The 14,092-nt window shown below is 44.5% G+C and overlaps 1 protein-coding gene across 1 annotated transcript in view; it reads left to right on the top strand.

Moving 5' to 3' along the window:
* Positions 1-14,092, top strand: part of LOC145401385 (uncharacterized) — a 58,909-nt gene that overhangs the window by 11,216 nt on the left and 33,601 nt on the right. The window contains exon 2 of the mRNA XM_080273718.1: positions 13,184-13,463. Coding sequence (XP_080129844.1) covers positions 13,203-13,463 — 261 coding nt within the window. The 5' untranslated portion in view covers positions 13,184-13,202. The remainder of the gene's footprint in view (positions 1-13,183; positions 13,464-14,092) is intronic.

Genomic DNA, 14,092 nt, shown 5'->3' on the forward strand with positions numbered 1-14,092 from the left:
TCTCTCTCTCTCTCTCTCTCTCTCTCTCTCTCTCTCTCTCTCTCTCTCTCTCTCTCTCTCTCTCTCTCTCTCTCTCTCTCTCTCTCTCTCTCTCTCTCTCTCAGCTGGCCAGAGTCAGGGGGCGTCTGCAACTCACAAACCCCCTATCCTCCCCCCCCCCTCCTTTCAACCTTCCTCCACCTCTTGCAAACCTCTCGCTCCCCTCCCGGCTTCACACATTCATCCCTTCCTTCCCCCCCCATCTCCCTTGCATCCCTTCCTCTTCTCTCCACGCTTTTAACCCACCTTCCCTCTGTCCTTCTTCCCCTGGCCTCTTCTCTTCTCCCCTCCCACACATCTTCTCACATTCTCTTTCACTATTCCATCCTTGTCATTACCCTTCTCTCCCTGTTTCACCTTCCCAACGCTCACTGCCCCCTCTTCTTCCCCCTCCCTGTCTTGTCATTATGCTTCTCTCCCTCCCACTCCTGTCATCACCCTTTCCTTCCCCTTTTCCCCTCCTCCTCCTCCTCCTCCACTCCTCCTCCCTTGTATGGCTGTCCTCTCCTCTCCTCCTAATACCTTTCCCTCCCTTCCCTTCCACTTCACATAGCCTGTCTCACAAAAAAATAAATAAATAAATAAGTAAAAATAAAAGCCTCGTGATCAAACATGTCAGGAGGTGAATTCTGTACACAGGTATGGTTCTGTTAGATCTTCAGAAAGCATTCGACACGGTTGATCATGGCATACACAGTGACAAACTACAAGCGATGGGCATAGGATCTGTAGATTGGTTCAGATCATACCTCAGCAACAGAAGACAAAATGTTGATGAAGTAGAATCAAAATTGATGAATAAAACTTGCGGGGTGCCACAGGGAAGCATTCTTGGTCCACTATTATTTTTATGCTGTCAGTGACATGATTCTGATTGTCACCTGTAATCTTATGTTACATGCGGATGACAGTGTACGTTATTTCTTGTGTCCAGAAAGGAGCCTAGAGTAGTATAAGACACTTTATCCAAAAACTTTGAATCCTGTCAAAAGTGGCGCGTAGACAGAAGATTATCACTACATCTGGGGAAAACAGAATCGATTTTGTTTGGCTCAAAAAGGAAGTTACAAGCAGCAGAGAATATCCAAATACAGTGCAATTCAATTAATATTTTGGAAGTACCTGTTGTGAAATTTTTAAGACGCAGACTAGATGCTACTATGTCTGGGGATGAAATAATGGGCTCAATATTAAACAAATCTACCCGTAGATTAGAATTCCTGTACGGACAGGCAGGAAGTTGGCCAACAGCAGCAAAGAAGACCTTGTGTCAGGTTGCTCATACAGTTTCACACAGTGTATACGATGTCAGCATGGTACTGTGCCCTCGGCAAAAAATCAAAACAAGCTCCAGGTCCTTCCAAATAAAGTAGTAAGGTATATACTGAATCTAGAATCTAGGTCACATGTAGGCTGTCACGAACTGAATGAACTTGGAATGTTATGGATAGGAGATAGGGCAAAACAACTGAGACTGCACAATACTTATAATATCTATTACAGCGTTACACTTGAATATCAAAGGGAAAATTTTGTAAAATTTAGGGCCTGTGCCTGCCATAATACAAGAGGCAGAATGTTAAGTTTTGAAGTACCAAACATTAAAGGGCAGGAAGTGTGTACATTCTGTGCAGCACCCAAAGACTGTAACAGTTTGCCTCACAGTATAAAAGCAAGCAGAGGCCTTTATTCTTTCAAGAAAAAAAAACGATAAGATACCTTAACAGGCTGCCTCTGTCAGAGCTGCTGACTTTTTTTTTTTTTTTTATTTTTTTTTTTTTTTTTACCACTACACGCTGTCAGTGTTAGTTTTAAATCTGTTACCGACAAATTATTATTATTATTTTTTTTGCTGACTAATAATACTTAAGATTACATGTAGAATAAGACTAACTACTCCCCCTTGCCCCCAGCTAACCCTGATCCCAAAAGAAGCACCCCAGTAGCAATACGCCGCAGAGGCCTTATTGGGTTATCCTTGGTTGGTTTCAAGCACGGCTGATACTTTTAGACACAGGTTCAGTGTTTAATGTGCCACTTCTAATTGTAAATGCCAAACCGGGTAAACAGTATTAGCTGTTATTATTATTATTATTATTATTATCATCAAGGGAAAATGGCTGTGTTGCTTACTCCATCTCTTAGAGTAACTAATAGATAGACAAAAAAAAATGTTAATCCAATAGTACCCCATTCGAAACTAGGGGCCTGATACTAAGCTACTCTAGTCCAACAAAAATGGTTAGGAGGTTGACCCACGCCCCTGGTATCATTTTATGTGACAAAAGAGCCATCTCACATGCCTACTGTATCACTAAACCACCAGGCAAGTAGACCACATATATACTTCACCGTGAACTGGTATAATGACAGCTAGTCCATGTACTATGGGTCACAAAAGTATACTGTAGGTGCACAGGGGGTCCGATACCTACCGAGAACATTCGAACGACTGCTGATGTTCACCAACGTCTCATTATGTATGAACAATGTCTTCTCATATAAACATAACATTTGCTATATGTTTGCAAGAGGATAGTGCTAGTTGGCTATATGACACCCAAGGTCAGGGCAACCTTCGTGTGGTAGGTCGGACACAAATATTTCGGTGACCTTCCTTCTGTGGTCCCAAATGTTTTACGCATATTGTGCACCGATACTTTTGTGACCCACAGTACCCTTTCCCAGCTGTAAGGGCCTCTTGCCCACAATACTCTCGTTTACTGTTTTGGCCTTGATATTGCACATCTTCATTAGTTTGTCCTTGTCTCAGAAAGTTATCGAATGCTTAGCTGTCTTTATCTGATGATGTAATATATGGTTCCTTTTTGCTTTTGCTATCTCCAGACGAATTTGTTCATCTTAGGAGATATTCTGAATTGGAAGGGTTTGGTAAAACTCCTCGGCAGTACGTTTCCCTTTGCTAAATAAAAGTGGAAATAACAGGATCAGTATGAGGATTGCGGCGGTGTATCGAAGGGAATAAGTATAAAAAGTCACTGTTAACTATGTAAGGTATCATTTCTTTTTCTCTGGAAAGTGTGTCGCCTTTGGAAATAATAAGGGCTGAGGTTCACAGTCTTAATGATCAGTTCCTTGCCGTAATGATAGATGTGTTTTGGCTCGAAGAATTGTAGGCACTGAGTATTTACTACATTCCTTCCTTGCCCTTCCAGTTAATAAATATAGAAATAAACATCTCAGTCACAGCAACAAAATTGTGGTAAGAACAAGTGTCATGGAAAGATTTTTACACTCGTGACCTTGTCGACAACTTGCAAGAACAAATCGTAACCCTTTGTATCCGGGTGACACTTTTAGTTTATTCTTACTGGTGCCAGAGGAGTTTATTCGGTTTAGGAAAACCCTCTCGTAATAAAGGGTTTCTTGAGGCTATATCTAACCCCACCAGTTCTAGAAAGTTGAACAAAATCCTCAGGAGATGGCAAGAATTAAAATGGAGAGAGAGAGAGAGAGAGACGTCCCCAGGCTCAATGGAATAGTAAACAAAAGGTCATTGGTTACAAGTTGTGTGTATCACGGTCCATCGCCGAGGATCCCATACGCGCGATAGACATTCCCTGTCGCTACTGCTGTAACTTTATCTTATCGTGGTCCTGATTTTTATCCTATTGCAGCTTATTTCACGTACCGCAGTGGCATAATAAGACAATACCGCAGCTCTGAATCCTTTCCATGAGGCTTTTTATGACTAGCATTATATTTAAGTGTTAATCTTAATTCATGATTAAAAAGTTGCAGTTTTATGCCAAGTTAGAGTAAAAAGGGAGTCAGAATTTTTAGTTTTTTTTTTTTTAGGGAACAGCAAGAGAACAGTATCTTCCCTTTTCTCTCATTCTTCTTATAAATACAGATTAATTATAGAGGGGGAGTGATCAGATGTTTGTGGATTTAAACCTGGTTATCGAACTCCCAGAAAAGTGTTAAGTCCTTTTAACGTCTGAACTGTGTCGACAGTGAAGTGGTGTGTGTGTGTGTGTGTGTGTGTGTGTGTTTGTACAAATAACAAAGATGGTATGTGTACAGGTGAAGGTGCAGAGGGATGGTGTGTGTACAGATAATTGTATACATGTGACGATGGGATGGTGAGGGATGTTATGAGCGTGGTGGTTGCTATGGTAACGAGTGCACTGTGCAACGCTGGACTACCATAGCAACTCTTACATTCTCACTCCCTGGACATACGCTGCCCTAATGCAACGCGTCTGGAGAGAGAGAGAGAGAGAGTGCATGGGACGAGGAAGGGAAAGGGGAGGGGAGGGTGAGAGAGGGAATGAACGGGGAGGGAGTGGTGAGGAGTATGTGGGAAGGAATGGTGGGAGAGAGAGAGAGAGAGAGAGAGAAAGAATGAACGGGGAGGGAGTGGTGGGGAGTATGTGGGAAGAAATGGTGGTAAAGAGGGAAGGAAGGGGGAGTGAAGGAAGAAAGGGAGTGGTAGGGATGAAGGGATGTGAGGAAGGGAAGGGGGATGGAGGGAGCGGTGGGAGGGCGGGAAGAAAATTATGTGATGAAGGGAAGGGAGGGAGGGAATGGTGGGAGGGACTGGGAGGCGTGGTGGGGGAATGGTAGGAGGAGGGGAGGGGGAATGGTGATTGGGGGGGAGGAGGTAGGGAAGTGGGAGGGCAGCAGAGAGTGAGTCATATTTGGGAGGGAGGGAGGGAGTCGACCGAAGGATTTGCAAGGGTAAGGAAAGAGAGAGAGGGGGGGAGGGGGGGACGGGGGGAAAAAAGATAGAGAGGGGGAAGGAAGTGAAGGAAAGGATAGGGAGTGAACAAAAGAGAAAGGGGAAGAAGGAGGGAATCTCGAAGAATGGGGAGAGGAAAAGATAGAGAGGGGGAAGGAGGAGGAGGGAGGAAGTGATGGAGAGGATGGATGGGAGGGGTAAGGGGGAAGAGGGGGCGTTAGAGAGAGGGAGGGAAGGCTGGAGGAAGGGAGGGAAGCAAGAGGGAGAGAGTGTGCGCGCAGGAATCAATGACAGCCAGAGAAGGGAGGGGGACGGGAGGTATTAGGGAGGTGGGAAGGAGGGAGGGACGAAGAAGGAGACGAGGGGGAGTGGAGAGGAGAGGGAGGAGGAGGAGGAGGAGCAAAGTGGAGCCAGAGCAAGGAGGTCGACCACTACACCCTCACCAGGTAGCTCCTCATTCTCCACCAATCCTCTCCTCCACTCGCTTCTCCTCCTACTCTTTCCCACTTCTCACTTTGTCGCTCGTTGGCTTGTATCCTTGCATTCCCCCCCTCCCCTCTTCCTCTCCTCCCGTTCTTCTCTCCCTCCTTTCCCTCTCAATCCTCTCCCCACACTCCCTCTCACTTCTCATTCAGTCCTCTCCTCTGCTTGCTTCATTTCTCCTCACCCTCCAACAGTCCCCTCTCTATCCCACTCCGTCTCTTCTGTTCCAACCACCACACGTCAACTCTCCTCGTCCTACTCCCAGTTCTTCCTCCCACTCCTCCCATTCTTCTTCTATCTTCCTCTTCTCATCTTCTCTCTTCTATCCTCACTTCCTCATTATCGGCGTTTTTCTGTGACCTTGCCCTTCACCCATTTTTTCCACCGCCGTTGCCTCCTCGTGTCTCCGGAACCCATCATTGTTGGCTTTCCTTCTTCCTTTATTCCACCTCTTTTTTTCTCTCCTTCCCGCATATTACCTTCGTAGCCTTTACTACCCACTCATTTTGCTTATATTTTTTATTTCTTTCCATCTCTCTTTTCTCCACTTTCTGTGAATTTATTCCCTCGGTTTTTTCCTCCTCAGTTTTTCTTTTCCTTCCATTATCTTCCTCCTTCTTTCTCACATTTATTGAACTCTTCTGCCTTCACTTCTCTTCGCCCCACCCACATGTATCCAACCATCCCCCCTCCGAGCATGCACTCAAGCACATACACCCAACCTTCAGCCAAACCTAACCCAACCCAACCTAACAGCCTAACCTAACCTAACCTGACCTTCACTCCGCTCTACCAACCTACCTTGGATGTCGAGACAATGGCCTTGGGAGTTTCATCAGCGACTGTGTGTGTGTGTGTGTGTGTGTGTGTTTGTGTCATTTTTACGTGCATGGACGTGACCGTGCAGTAAGGGTTGGGGGAAAAAAATGTTGGACTAAATCCAGTGTGCAGAATTTTGCTGTCGAACCCTGAAGTGTGAAAGACAAGAAAGTGTGAGAGAAAGAATAAAGTGATATCTAACTGTTGGAGAAACGTTAGTTATTTCTAGTGGAGCCATATTAGTAGAGAGATACATAATGTAAACCACCCTTAAGCTACATGAAATGGTTTGGTGTGTTACGTGAGGCAGTGACAGAGGTAATTAATAACAAAATATGGCAGTGAAAAGATTAATATAGACCGGAATCGTGTGGGGGTGACCAAAATTTATACTTGTGCCTATACCAACGAGGGAATGTGATCGATACTGCCCACTGAGTGATGTCATTTCTCCTCACCTGTGTACAGTATAATCGCATGGTGCATTTATGGCAGTAATTATACTTTTTTTTTTTTTCCAAATTGCCGTCTTTCCATTTCGACTGCCGAGTTATAACGAGAGGTTAACTCAAGAATATGATGCTAATCCCTAAAAAGTGCTGTGGAAAGGTAGCACTGCGGGACTGTCTTTTTCTGCTACTGAGGTACGCGAAATGAGCTGCAAAATAACGAAAATCAGGACCAAGTTAAGGTGAAAGAACTATAGTGTTAATCGAAGTGACAGGATTTGCTCATCTGAATAAAATCGGCTAGTGTTTGTATGTCCATAGAGGTAAAAAGGTTATTGGCAAGGTACGGAATTGCTTATCCGAGCAAATTTGTCTGTAGGCCAAAATCTGTACCCAGTGCGTGCATCCCCACTGACCAATTACTTGATACCTGTTGAGTGTTGCGATTTGTTTCACCTGTGTAAAATCGTATCTTGTAAGCTTGAAACGTGTCAGTGTGTCCATAGCAACGAAAGCATGAACCAGATTGTCTGTTTTTTACGTGAAGAAATACAACCAAATAGTTACTCAGGACTCTTGTTTAACCGATTGATTGTCATGGTGTATCTATTGTGCCTAAAATCGTTTGGTGTTAGCCTGAATGAGCACGTCCTTAGTAGCGGAACAGTTAATCGATATTCCTTGTAACGCCCTGTCGGCTGGAAATCTCACCCAAACAGTACCGCCTGGTTTTAGTGTGAATAAAGTGACTGTGTCCACAGCAGCGAAAAGATTAATAGATAAACTATAACTTGCAACCCTTGTATTGGCAGGATGCATCTCAGCTGAACAAATCATAGTGGTGTTATTCTGTATAAGATACTGTATCACAGTGGTGCGGCAGTGCCAAATTAATTGTGTGGCGTTAGCGTTAATAAAACATAGTGCTTCCACAGCAAACCAAGATTTAATGGTGATATGGAAACCAGTCTTCAGTAAACACATGTGGCATGACGGTGAGCAAAGAAATAAGGTTTGCATAGTTCTTGCAGAGCAATGATACAGTTTAAATAGTTTAATTCTTTACATATGTGGGCGTGAAACCTGTTACAGCAGAAATAATCAGGCAGTGGGGCGTACGACGGAAAAGATCAGAATCAGAGTCGGTTTAGTGCATCCAAACATTTGACCTTTTAAAATTATGGTAGTCCTAATACGACAGATATTTAGAGCTGGTTTACATAGTCCATACATTAGACCTGTGTTGAAAGAAATGATAACCGAGACAGTCCTTGCATCAGCCTTGGCCTATTACTATAGAAATAATCAGAACTGTTGTAGCGTATCCTTTTTTATACCTGCTATTGATTGAATAGTCTAATTTGTTTCATGACACTCCAGCAGTGAGGCGTATTACTTTAGAAATAGCCATAAGACCTATATAACATCTACATTTGAGTTGTATTACGGTAGAAACAATTGTTTTATCCATACATGGCATTACCTCAGAATGCCCCCCCCCCTCTCTCTCTCTCTCTCTCTCCACACACACACACACACACACACACACACACACACACACACACACACACACACACACACACACACATTGAAGACATCTTTGTTATTTATATATTGGCATCTTTTATTTATTAATTTTATTTATTTATGTATCAGTTACTATTGGGCAAATTGATCCTGTGTTTGTTTGGCATGAAGTACCGAATATTACCTTCACAAACTGGGCTGTAATCCTCAGAAATCTGGCTTAGTTAATGTGTGTGTGTGTGTGTGTGTGTGTGTGTGTGTGTGTGTGTGTGTGTGTGTGTGTGTGTGTGCGTGTGTGTGTGTTTCGGGATAAGTTACGTGTCATGTGAAGTGTGTTTGTCAGGATGTATATGCCAGATGAAGTCAGATGTCAAGTGAAGTGCTGTGTTAAAGTGTTATACAGTTAAGTTAGGTGTTAAAAGAAGCCAGGTCTCGTGTAGTTAATGGAGGTGTGTTAAAAGATAAGTCAGGTGTGTCCGAAGTGAAGTCTTGCGTTTCCGGTGTGAAATCAGGTATGTTGGATAAATAACGATACAGGTGTCCAACCGTTGGGCAGTATATAAGTTAATGAGTAGAAGAGGGGCGGGGGGAATAGAGGGAGGGAAAGCTGGTCTCTCTCTCTCTCTCTCTAAGTATGCTTTCTAATGTGTTATTACTTATAGGCTTGATAAGTTTTATGGCCAAATGCCCCATTTTGGTGGGAGGGGGCTTTTAATTCGTGCTTTGTAAGAGTAAGGCTAGAATTATTTTGATCCTCAAGTGATTATCGTCCTACATCGCAGTACAAAATTCCAAAATATTCCCAAAATTTTATATAACTCTCCAGAGTCCCGCTAAATTTTTGCCGTTACAGGTAAAAAATATAAACACTAGATGGATTTGAATAACTACAGAATTTAGTTTAAAATTATTTCCCAAAGGAGGGGGGTGCATCAAAGAATCTTAGACAAATGTGGGGAATGACGAAGGAAAAAGTTGGATAATAGGTGAATAAAATCGAGTAGCTGTAGCAAAAATAGCCCGGTAAATATCCCGCAGCTCTGAAGGGGATTGATGACGTCGTGATATTCAGTGACGTCTGTGAGGGTTGCCATTCTCGCCAGATGAAACACACACACACACACACACACACAGCCTTGACCATCGTCATAACTTCATTCTCTCTCTCTCTCTCTCTCTCTCTCTCTCTCTCTCTCTCTCTCTCCAAAATTAGGTTGAAGCAGGTTAGCACAGAGAGATAAAGAAACTGAAGAATATAGGATGCGGTAAGATATCTAGGATGGAACGTGATTACTGGCGTTAAATACATGATACTTGTGTAGGTGGAATTAGGATGGAGCATGTCAGTTAGATAGGATGGTTAATAGAGGTTAGATATTGTGAATGTTGTAGGATAAGACAGGATTAATGGGGTCAGGATGATGGTGTAGGATGGATGGGGATGTGAGGGTGGTGGTGTAGGATGGTTGGATGGAGGTGAGGTTGGTGGTGTAGGTTGGATGGAAGGGGTGAAGATGGTGGTCTAGGATGGGTAGAGGGGGTGAGGGTGGTGGTGTAGGTTCGAAGGAGTGAGGGTAGTAGTGTAGGATGGATGGAGGGGGTGAGGGTGGTGGTGTAGGTTGAATGGAGGGGGCGAAGGTGGTGGTGTAGGATGGGTGGAGGCGGTGAGGGTGGTGGTGTAGGATGGAAGGAGTGAGGGTGGTAGTGTAGGATGGATGGAGGGGGTGAGGGTGATGGTGTAGGTAGGGTGGAGGGGGTGAACGTGGTGGTTTAGGATGGGTGAAGGGATGAGGGTGGTGGTGGAGGTTCGAGGGGGCGAGGGTAGTTGTGGTGGATGGAGTGGATGAAGATATTGAAGGGGTGAGGGTAGTGGTGTTGAATGCAGGGGTGAGGGTGGTGGTGGAGGATGGAGGGGGTGAGGGTGGTGGTGGAGGATGGAGGGGGTGAGGGTGGTGGTGGAGGATGGAGGGGGTGAGGGTAGTGGTGGTGGAGGATGGAGGGGGTGAGGGTAGTGGTGGTGGAGGATGGAGGGGGTGAGGGTGGTGGTGGAGGATGGAGGGGGTGAGGGTAGTGGTGGTGGAGGATGGAGGGGGCGAGGATGGTGATGGAGGATGGAGGGGGTGAGGGTGGTGGTGGTGGATGGAGGGCATGAGGGTGGTGGTGGAGGATGGAGGGGGTGAGGGTGGTGGTGGAGGATGGAGAGGGTGAGGGTGGTGGTGGAGGATGGAGAGGGTGAGGGTGGTGGTGGAGGATGGAGGGAGTGAAGGTAGTGGTGGAGGATGGAGGGAGTGAGGGTAGTGGTGGTAGATGGAGGGGGTGAGGGTAGTGGTTGAGGATGGAGGGGATGAGAGTGGTGTTGGTGGAGGATGGAGGAGGTGAGAGTGGTGGTGGAGGATGGAGGAGGTGAGGGTAGTGGTTGAGGATGGAGGGGGTGAGGGTAGTGGTGGAGGATGGAGGGGGTGAGGGTAGTGGTGGAGGATGGAGGGGGTGAGGGTGGTGGTGGTGGATGGAGGGGGTGAGGGTAGTGATGGAGGATGGAGGGGATGAGGGTAGTGGTGGAGGATGGAGAGGGTGAGGGTGGTGGTGGAGGGTTGAGGAAGTGAGGCTAGTGGTGGAGGATGGAGGGGGTGAGGCTAGTGGTGGAGGATGGAGGGGGTGAGGGTGGTGGTGGTGGATGGAGGGGGAGGGTAGTGGTTGAGGATGGAGGGGGTGAGGCTGGTGGTGGAGGAGGGGGTGAAGGTAGTGGTTGAGGATGGAGGGGGTGAGGCTGGTGGTGGAGGATGGAGGGGGTGAGGGTAGCCTAGTGGTGGAGGATGGAGGGGGTGGTGAAGGATGATGAAGGATAGAGACATGGAGCATGGTGTAGTATTTGCGCTTCACCAATTATTGATCCCCTTGCCTCTCTCTCTCTCTCTCTCTCTCTCTCTCTCTCTCTCTCACACACACACACACACACACACACACACACACACACACACACACACACACACGCAGGAGGGGGGGAATTTTTGTATAATTTCAGTATTGATGAGTCTTTACCCTCAGTAATTACCCATCCCCACCCCAGGGGGGCTCTGAGACGGGTATTGTTTTCACGTGGTTTGTCTGTCAGTCTGTCTGTCTGTTTACAGTTTTACGTGAAAACTATCTATCTATCTATTGCCAGACACCATAATCCCGTAACTGGTGTGATTTTGACTAAAATTACAGGGATGATGGGCTATGGCCCTCTGATTGAATTTTGGACCAAATTGGGCCAAGGCCCAGGCTGTAGGCCCCCCAAATGTAATAAAACGGGGATGAGTAAAATTTTTTTTTTTTTTTTGCCATAACTTTTTTCAAATTCGTTATATCGACATGAAACCAAAACCTAAAGGTGCATCTTTCAAATCTGCATCCTATAACATGCCTCATTACATCAGGGGCATCACCCCTGAGTGAGTGGTAGGGGAGCCAGTGTCAGGTGAGTCAGGCCTAAAATTTCAAATGGGCTCAAAATTACCAGTTTTCACCAGATTTACTCCAAGTTTGATATGTGACATCTTTGACTAGATATCCTGTTGTGTTTATGCGTCAGCACTAAAGTGACTGCTGGGGATGGGTTTGCTGTGCCTTGGAACTGCTTCTTGATGGGACTTTAGTATATTCCCCTTGATATATTCTGTATTAGCCCTCTCATGGTCGGAACAACTCGAGTACCATACAGTATTGTGTTTTATTTCATTTAACATTTTTATTTCATTTAACATCTTATTCAGCAAAGAGTGAGTAACACTTGCATGGTTTCTACAACATACTTTTAATTTATTTATTTACTTTTTTATCACTGGGACATAGGAGCCTGAGTAACACAGGTCTGCTCTATACATACAAATAAAGTATACAGTATATATCCCACATATTTGGGTACTGTATATTGTAAGCTTCTGCTCATGATAATCTAGCACGTGTCAGCGAGATGGGAATGTAAGTGAAACCATTAACGCTAGTTATGTTTATGACTTCAAAGTTATGACCTCAAGAAACACAAATTTCTAACATCAAAGCTAGTACTATAGCATACTGAGCTGAAAGTAAAAATACAGTACCGGTACCGGTAGTTAGCGGTAGTTGATATTTACTCAGAACCCTAATGAACCTTCTTTAATGAGGAGTGCTCATATTTGCAACATATTTAGCACAGACCATGCATACTTGTTTCAGTGGAGAACTTTATTTTTATTTATGTTATATTCTTTGTACTGCAAAAGATTTTTTTTTTTAAAGTCAAGAAAAGACCACTCATATTGAAGCGGTTGTTGTTGCTGTGGCTCCAGGCTTATCTGAGTGAACCACTCATACTGAAAGAGATGTTGTTGCTTTGGGTCCTGGCTCAACTGATGGAACCCAGTGGACTGCAGACTGAAACTTTCTGCTGTCTACTATCCTCCTTTCAGGGGGTAAGGAGAGACATGAGGGACATTTGTTTAACCAGGCAGCAGAGCCACTCTGTTATATCAGTGCCTCCAGACGAAAGGGTCCCACCACACCACATATTGTTAGGGCAAGGGAGGTGGTGATGTGTATGAAAGCCAACACAGCTGCATAAGCAAGAGATGCACAGTAGTCTTCTCAACTCAGGTGATACAGTGTGGGCAAAACTAGTATGTGATTCCCCCTCAGGTCTTGATTAGTTGTAGGATTTTGTGCATTACATTACAGTGTGCCCCTAATAGAGTTGCTCTTTTCTAATTACAAGCCAGTAATATTTCCGGAATATCAGTTGGATGTTGTTTTAAACTTTAGCTGGAGTTGGAAAATTTGAAGACCTGAATGATAGTAATTTCATGTGTGGTCCATTTCACTGTGCACTGTTGATAATCCTTTTTTTTTTCTCTCTCTCTCAAGCTGGTCCACTCCAGTTTATAATAGGAAAGCCAGTTTTGGTGATTATGATAGTGATATTTGCTCCATGACAGTTAACTTGTGATCTGACATAGCTTTTTGTACACAGCTTTGTAGTAGAACCAATAATGATGATGTTTGTTGATGGATGTAATTGAGCAAATGATGATGATGGCTTGACAGGAATGTGGTAAAGTTGAGGATGATGATGATGGTAGTGGTGATTGTCGACTGGGATATAGTTAAGCGTGATAATGATAATGATGTTTGTGTGCAGGGATGTAGTAGAGTCGAGGATGAACCTGCGTTACCGAGTGAGTCGCAGCCAGAGCAGCGGCCCTGTTAGCAGCAGCAGCAGTGGCGGTGGCAGTGGTGGCGACGGTGGCGGCAACAGCACCAACACCACCACCACAGCCACTGCCAGCACTCATCACTGCCGCACACCCCTCTCACCGGCACCCCCAACACCTCACAACCCTCACACCACCCTAACCAAGGCCCCTGTGAAAGCACCTAGAGCACACAGGGCAGTCAAGAAGTCCAGCCATGCATATGAGGTGACTTGGTTGCATTCTGTACATTAGATCATATATACAGTATGTATGCTTTGGTTAGGTTAGGTTGTCTAGATGTGTCTAGATATACAGTCCTGTATATTGGCTCATAAAACAGCATAAAAAGTTATTCTACAAGAAATTTAGCCTTGCATTTGTGGTGAGGTTTGTGTGTATAGGTGTACGTAGTCTGACATATTGTTTGTGATCGTAAACCAGAACAAATTACCAATGCACAGTCTGAAAAAAAAGCTTCCAAAGTGACCCTCACACAGTACGACTCCAAACAGATATGAGCCCATCTTTATTTAAAAAGAAAGAAAAAAAAAGCAATGACTTCTAAAAATCATTGTGTTTCTGTATGTGGTTTAAGGAGCTCCATTTACACTTACAAAATTAAGAGATGCACTTTATAACAAGACATACCAGCTATTTCAGAAATGACATGAGACTTTAGTGTTCATTCTAATTTCTGTCATACCCAGATGTTCAGATTCAGTACGGTACATATTTTGCTGATTTTATGCATGAAGGATCAGGTATGCTCACAAACTGCAGTGTTTTTATTGTTAGCATGTCACTTTGACAAAGTATTTTTTTATCAAAGTATTCTGTTATACAAGTCTTAGCGA

This window comes from Coenobita brevimanus, chromosome 55 (genome assembly GCF_032717465.1).
Source record: "Coenobita brevimanus isolate Jiangsu-jjx chromosome 55, ASM3271746v2, whole genome shotgun sequence".
Taxonomy (NCBI): domain Eukaryota; kingdom Metazoa; phylum Arthropoda; class Malacostraca; order Decapoda; family Coenobitidae; genus Coenobita; species Coenobita brevimanus.